This window comes from Chiloscyllium plagiosum, unplaced genomic scaffold (assembly GCF_037043375.1).
Source record: "Chiloscyllium plagiosum isolate Xiang-an unplaced genomic scaffold, Cpla_swu_hap1 HiC_scaffold_51, whole genome shotgun sequence".
Lineage (NCBI taxonomy): Eukaryota > Metazoa > Chordata > Chondrichthyes > Orectolobiformes > Hemiscylliidae > Chiloscyllium > Chiloscyllium plagiosum.
In genome coordinates, this window is record NW_028270189.1 from 1,756,015 (window position 1) to 1,763,244 (window position 7,230).

Sequence of the window (7,230 nt, forward strand, 5' to 3'; positions counted from 1 at the left end):
GAGATAGGGACATGGGAGTAGGGGCTGGAGGAGGGGACAGAGATAGGGACATGGAGTAGGGGCTGGAGGAGGGGACAGAGATAGGGACATGGGAGTAGGGGCTGGAGGAGGGGACGGCGATAGGGACATGGGAGTAGGGGCTGGAGGAGGGGACGGCGATAGGGACATGGGAGTAGGGGCTGGAGGAGGGGACGGCGATAGGGACATGGGAGTAGGGGCTGGAGGAGGGGGACGGCGATAGGACATGGGAGTAGGGGCTGGAGGAGGGGACGGAGATAGGGACATGGGAGTAGGGGCTGGAGGAGGGGACGGAGATAGGGACATGGGAGTAGGGGCTGGAGGAGGGGACGGAGATAGAGACATGGGAGTAGGGGCTGGAGGAGGGGACAGGGATAGGGACATGGGAGTAGGGGCTGGAGGAGGGGACAGGGATAGGGAGGGGTTAGAGATGGGGAGGGGTGTAGGGGCTGGGCAGGGCTACAGTGATGGAGAGGGGTGAGGGGGCTGGAGGGGCTTATGGGGGTGGGGGTGGGTACTATGCATAACGGGCAGTGCCTCACGTCCATCTCCTTCTGACAGGTTTATGAGCAGCTGAAGACTCTGAGGACGCTTGGTCAGGCCTCTGGTCCAGCAGGAGGTCAGTTTGATGCTGGCTCACAGATCGGAGGGGGCTCGGAGCCTGTGGACGCCCTGGCGGAGAGGTTGCGGAGCTCCTCGCTCAGTCCTGTGGAGGACACTTACAGATTCGCCTCGCAGTTACACCAGCCCCCTGGACCACGGCCGCTCTCAGAGCCACCCTAGACCCTCCGTCTCGTGCGCTGCTCGCCCGTCCCTGTACCACTCACGGCCGGGAGCGTAGACATGGTGACTGTAGCTCAGTGCCCCTCCTCTCCTCCTACAGCAGGCGGTGTCAGCCCGTGGAGAGCAAGGAGAGCTCCATCGATGATGGAGGTGGTGACAGCAGCAGCTTTTCCCAGCGCAGACTGCCCCAGTGGAACTGTGATACCAAACCGTCCTTGCCAGCTTACACTCCCCTGCCTCTACACAAGGACTCTCGACGTTTGGCACCAAGTGGCCAAACTGGGTTATCCCGACCAGAGGCTGTCAGTGACTCAACAGGAGCTGCAGCTTTGTCTATCTCAGGCACTTCTCAAGGTAACCGAGCAAGTTGTTTTCTAAAAATTAAAAATGTGCCCTCTGCATTCAGACAAAATCTGCTTTGAGGAGTGCTTTGCATTGTGAATCGATCAGTAAGAGCTGGAAGGGCTTGTCTTTGTACTACGCCTTTGTGACCCCCTTAACTGAGTAGAATCCCATCAAAAAACCAAGGGGTGGCACGGTGGATCAGTGGTTCACACTGCTGCCTCATGGCACCAAGGACCTGGGTTCAATTCCAGCCTCGGGCAATTGTCTGTGTGCAGTTTGTACATTCTCTCCGTGTCAGTGAGTTTCCTCCCACAATCCAAAGGTGTACAGGTTAGGGTGGATTGGCCGTGCTAAATTGTCCCCGTAGTGCCCAGGGATGTGCAGGTTAGGGTGGATTGGCCGTGCTAAATTGTCCCCGTAGTGCCCAGGGATGTGCAGGTTAGGGTGGATTGGCCGTGCTAAATTGTCCCGTAGTGCCCAGGGATGTGCAGGTTAGGGTGGATTGGCCATGGGAAATTGTCCCCGTAGTGCCCAGGGATGTGCAGGTTAGGGTGGATTGGCCGTGCTAAATTGTCCCCTTAGTGCCCAGGGACGTGCAGGTTAGGGTGGATTGGCCATGGGAAATGCAGGGTTATAGGGATAGGGTGGCGGGGTGGGTCTGAGTGGGGATGTTTGGAGGGTCAGTGTGGACTGGATGGGTTGAATGGCCTGCTTCCACACTGTTATGATTCTCTGGATTCAACAAGCACAGTTTGATTTTGATTTAGACTTTATTGTCATGTGTACTCCAGTCCCAAAGTACTATGAAAGTTTTCAATGTCACCACACACACTGCTGTCTTGGGTACAAATCCCTCGCTTAAAAAAAAATTTAAAAACAAGCTGGAAAGGAGTAAGGATCAAAGTTAAAAATTAAACATTACATTCCCTCTTGGTATTAAGTCTATCTTAACTGTTTAGTCATGGTAGGATCACACAAGGTCTTGATCTCCTCCACTCTGACATGGCTCTCTCTTTATGGAGAGAGTTTATTGATTTCCTCAGTCTCTCAGCTCATACAACAACCCCAGTGTCCCAGCTTTCCCTGTTTGCATGTGCTGACGGACAGTTAATATCAGTCGCTTGTTTCTCTGAATCTTCCCATGATAACGAGGTAATAGATGAGTTATTATAATGCCTGGTACGCCCGGGGAGTATGTAGCAGCCATCAGAGCAGTTTTGAAGTGATGACAGTGTTGGAACTTGGGAAATGTGCCACCTGGTCATGTGTGTGCGGCAAGATCACCCTCTGGTGTGACAAATACACCCAAAACATCTGGAGTTTTGTGTAGTAATGGCTGCTTTATTGAAAGCAGGAGGTGAATGTGTTGAGATTAGATTAGATTCACTACAGTGTGGAAACAGGCCCTTCGGCCCAACCAGTCCACAGCGACTCTCCGAAGAGTAACCCACCCAGACCCACTTCCCTCTGACTAATGCACCTAACACTATGGGCAATTTAGCACGGCCAATTCACCTGACCTGCACATCTTAGGACTGTGGGAGGAAACCAGAGCACCTGGAGGAGACCCGCGCAGACACGGGGAGAATGTGCAAACTGTCGCGCTACCTCGCTCTCTCTCTCTCTCGCTCGCACTCTCTCGCGCTCCCTCTTTCTTTCTCTCTCTCTCGTGCTCCCTCTCTCGCATGCGTGCTCCCTCTCTCGCGTGCGTGCTCTCTCTCTCTCGTGTTCTCTCTCTCGTGTTCTCTCTCTCGTGTTTTCTCTCTCTCGCGCTCTCTCTCTCTCGCGCTCTCTCTCTCTCGCGCTCTCTCTCTCTCGCGCTCTCTCTCTCTCGCGCTCTCTCTCTCTCGCGCTCTCTCTCTCTCGCGCTCTCTCTCTCTCGCGCCTCTCTCTCTCTCAGCGCTCTCTCTCTCTCGCGCTCTCTCTCTCTCGCGCTCTCTCTCTCTCGCGCTCTCTCTCTCTCGCGCTCTCTCTCTCTCGCGCTCTCTCTCTCTCGCGCTCTCTCTCTCGCGCGCTCTCTCTCTCTCGCGCTCTCTCTCTCTCGCGCTCTCTCTCTCTCGCGCTCTCTCTCTCTCCGCGCTCTCTCTCTCTCGCGCTCTCTCTCTCTCGCGCTCTCTCTCTCTCGCGCTCTCGCTCTCTCGCGCTCTCGCTCTCTCGCGCTCTCGCTCTCTCGCGCTCTCGCTCTCTCGCGCTCTCTCGCTCTCTCGCGCTCTCTCGCTCTCTCGCGCTCTCTCGCTCTCTCGCGCTCTCTCGCTCTCTCGCGCTCTCTCGCGCTCTCGCGCTCGCTCTCTCTCTCGCGCTCGCTCTCTCTCTCGCGCTCGCTCTCGCGCTCGCTCTCTCTCTCGCGCTCACTCTCTCTCTCGCGCTCTCTCTCTCGCGCTCTCTCTCTCGCGCTCTCTCTCTCGCGCTCTCTCTCTCGCGCTCTCTCTCTCGCTCTCTCTCTCTCGCGCTCTCTCTCTCTCGCGCTCTCTCTCTCTCGCGCTCTCTCTCTCTCGCGCTCTCTCTCTCTCGCGCTCTCTCTCTCTCGACGCCTCTCTCTCTCTCGCGCTCTCTCTCTCTCGCGCTCTCTCTCTCTCGCGCTCTCTCTCTCTCCGCGCTCTCTCTCTCTCGCGCTCTCTCTCTCTCGCGCTCTCTCTCTCTCGCGCTCTCTCTCTCTCGCGCTCTCTCTCTCTCTCGCGCTCTCTCTCTCTCGCGCTCTCTCTCTCTCGCGCTCTCTCTCTCTCGCGCTCTCTCTCTCTCGCGCTCTCTCTCTCTCGCGCTCTCTCTCTCTCTCGCGCTCTCTCTCTCTCGCGCTCTCTCTCTCTCGCGCTCTCGCGCTCTCGCTCTCTCGCTCTCTCGCGCTCTCGCTCTCTCGCCGCTCCTCCGCTCTCGCTCTCTCTCTCGCGCTCGCTCTCTCTCTCGCGCTCGCTCTCTCTCTCGCGCTCGCTCTCTCTCTCGCGCTCGCTCTCTCTCTCGCGCTCGCTCTCTCTCTCGCGCTCGCTCTCTCGCGCTCGCTCTCTCTCTCGCGCTGTCTCTCTCTCGCGCTGTCTCTCTCTCGGGCTGTCTCTCGCCCGGGCTGTCTCTCGCCCGGGCTGTCTCTCGCCCGGGCTGTCTCTCGCCCGGGCTGTCTCTCGCCCGGGCTGTCTCTCGCCCGGGCTGTCTCTCGCCCGGGCTGTCTCTCGCCCGGGCTGTCTCTCGCCCGGGCTGTCTCTCGCCCGGGCTGTCTCTCGCCCGGGCTGTCTCTCGCCCGGGCTGTCTCTCGCCCGGGCTGTCTCTCGCCCGGGCTGTCTCTCGCCCGGGCTGTCTCTCGCCCGGCTGTCTCTCGCCCGGGCTGTCTCTCGCCCGGGCTGTCTCTCGCCCGGGCTGTCTCTCGCCCGGGCTGTCTCTCGCCCGGGCTGTCTCTCGCCCGGGCTGTCTCTCGCCCGGGCTGTCTCTCGCCCGGGCTGTCTCTCGCCCGGGCTGTCTCTCGCCCGGGCTGTCTCTCGCCCGGGCTGTCTCTCGCCCGGGCTGTCTCTCGCCCGGGCTGTCTCTCGCCCGGGCTGTCTCTCGCCCGGGCTGTCTCTCGCCCGGGCTGTCTCTCGCCCGGGCTGTCTCTCGCCCGGGCTGTCTCTCGCCCGGGCTGTCTCTCGCCCGGGCTGTCTCTCGCCGGCTGTCTCTCGCCCGGGCTGTCTCTCGCCCGGGCTGTCTCTCGCCCGGGCTGTCTCTCGCCCGGGCTGTCTCTCGCCCGGGCTGTCTCTCGCCCGGGCTGTCTCTCGCCCGGGCTGTCTCTCGCCCGGGCTGTCTCTCGCCCGGGCTGTCTCTCGCCCGGGCTGTCTCTCGCCCGGGCTGTCTCTCGCCCGGGCTGTCTCTCGCCCGGGCTGTCTCTCGCCCGCCGGTCTCTCGCCCGGGCTGTCTCTCGCCCGGGCTGTCTCTCGCCCGGGCTGTCTCTCGCCCGGGCTGTCTCTCGCCCGGGCTGTCTCTCGCCCGGGCTGTCTCTCGCCCGGGCTGTCTCTCGCCCGGGCTGTCTCTCGCCCGGGCTGTCTCTCGCCCGGGCTGTCTCTCGCCCGGGCTGTCTCTCGCCCGGGCTGTCTCTCGCCCGGGCTGTCTCTCGCCCGGGCTGTCTCTCGCCCGGGCTGTCTCTCGCCCGGGCTGTCTCTCGCCCGGGCTGTCTCTCTCGCCCGGGCTGTCTCTCGCCCGGGCTGTCTCTCGCCCGGGCTGTCTCTCGCCCGGGCTGTCTCTCGCCCGGGGCTGTCCTCTCCGCCCGGGCTGTCTCTCGCCCGGGCTGTCTCTCGCCCGGGCTGTCTCTCGCCCGGGCTGTCTCTCGCCCGGGCTGTCTCTCGCCCGGGCTGTCTCTCGCCCCGGGCTGTCTCTCGCCCGGGCTGTCTCTCGCCCGGGCTGTCTCTCGCCCGGGCTGTCTCTCGCCCGGGCTGTCTCTCGCCCGGGCTGTCTCTCGCCCGGGCTGTCTCTCGCCCGGGCTGTCTCTCGCCCGGGCTGTCTCTCGCCCGGGCTGTCTCTCGCCCGGGCCTGTCTCTCGCCCGGGCTGTCTCTCGCCCGGGCTGTCTCTCGCCCGGGCTGTCTCTCGCCCGGGCTGTCTCTCGCCCGGGCTGTCTCTCGCCCGGGCTGTCTCTCGCCCGGGCTGTCTCTCGCCCGGGCTGTCTCTCGGCCCGGGCTGTCTCTCGCCCGGGCTGTCTCTCGCCCGGGCTGTCTCTCGCCCGGGCTGTCTCTCGCCCGGGCTGTCTCTCGCCCGGGCTGTCTCTCGCCCGGGCTGTCTCCTCGCCCGGGCTGTCTCTCGCCCGGGCTGTCTCTCGCCGGCTGTCTCTCCCCGGGCTGTCTCTCGCCGGGCTGTCTCTCGCCCGGGCTGTCTCTCGCCCGGGCTGTCTCTCGCCCGGGCTGTCTCTCGCCCGGGCTGTCTCTCGCCCGGGCTGTCTCTCGCCCGGGCTGTCTCTCGCCCGGGCTGTCTCTCGCCCGGGCTGTCTCTCGCCCGGGCTGTCTCTCGCCCGGGCTGTCTCTCGCCCGGGCTGTCTCTCGCCCGGGCTGTCTCTCGCCCGGGCTGTCTCTCGCCCGGGCTGTCTCTCGCCCGGGCTGTCTCTCGCCCGGGCTGTCTCTCGCCCGGGCTGTCTCTCGCCGGGCTGTCTCTCGCCCGGGCTGTCTCTCGCCCGGGCTGTCTCTCGCCCCGGGCTGTCTCTCGCCCGGGCTGTCTCTCGCCCGGGCTGTCTCTCGCCCGCGCTCTCTCTCGCTCTCGCCCGCGCTCGCGCTCTCTCTCTCTCCTCGCCCGCGCTCGCGCTCCTCTCCTCTCTCTCGCCCGCGCTCGCGCTCTCTCTCTCTCCGCCCGCGCTCGCTCGCTCTCTCTCTCTCTCGCTCGCTCTCTCTCTCTCTCGCGCCGCGCTCGCGCTCTCTCGCCCGCGCTCGCGCTCTCCTCGCCCGCGCTCGCGCTCTCTCGCCCGCGCTCGCGCTCTCTCGCCCGCGCTCGCGCTCTCTCGCCCGCGCTCGCGCTCTCTCGCCCGCGCTCGCGCTCTCTCGCCCGCTCTCGCCCGCGGCTCTCTCTCGCTCTCGCCCGCGCTCGCGCTCTCTCTCTCTCTCGCCCGCGCTCGCGCTCTCTCTCTCTCTCGCCCGCGCTCGCGCTCTCTCTCTCTCGCCCGCGCTCGCTCGCTCTCTCTCTCTCTCGCTCGCTCTCTCTCTCTCTCGCCCGCGCTCGCGCTCTCTTCGCCCGCGCTCGCGCTCTCTCGCCCGCGCTCGCGCTCTCTCGCCCGCGCTCGCGCTCTCTCGCCCGCGCTCGCGCTCTCTCTCTCTCTCGCCCGCGCTCGCGATCGCGCTCTCTCTCTCTCTCGCCCGCGCTCGCGCTCGCGCTCTCTCTCTCGCCCGCGCTCGCTCGCTCTCTCTCTCTCTCTCGCCCGCGCTCGCTCACTTCTCTCTCTCTCTCGCGCCGCGCTCGCTCTCTCTCTCTCTCTCGCCCGCGCTCGCTCTCTCTCTCTCTCTCTCGCCCGCAGCTCGCTCTCTCTCTCTCTCTCTCTCTCGCCCGCGCTCGCTCTCTCGCCGCGCTCTCTCTCTCTCTCTCTCTCTCTCTCTCGCCCGCGCTCGCTCTCTCTCTCTCTCTCTCTCTCTCTCTCACTCTCTCTCGCCCGGCCC

General features: G+C 64.3%; 1 protein-coding gene across 1 annotated transcript in view; it reads left to right on the plus strand.

Annotated features, from left to right (window-relative positions):
- Window positions 1–7,230, plus strand: part of irak1 (interleukin-1 receptor-associated kinase 1) — a 45,109-nt gene that overhangs the window by 29,359 nt on the left and 8,520 nt on the right. The window contains 2 exon segments of the mRNA XM_087985284.1: window positions 580–824; window positions 860–1,155. Of these exon segments, the coding sequence (XP_087841410.1) occupies window positions 580–824; window positions 860–1,155 (541 nt within the window).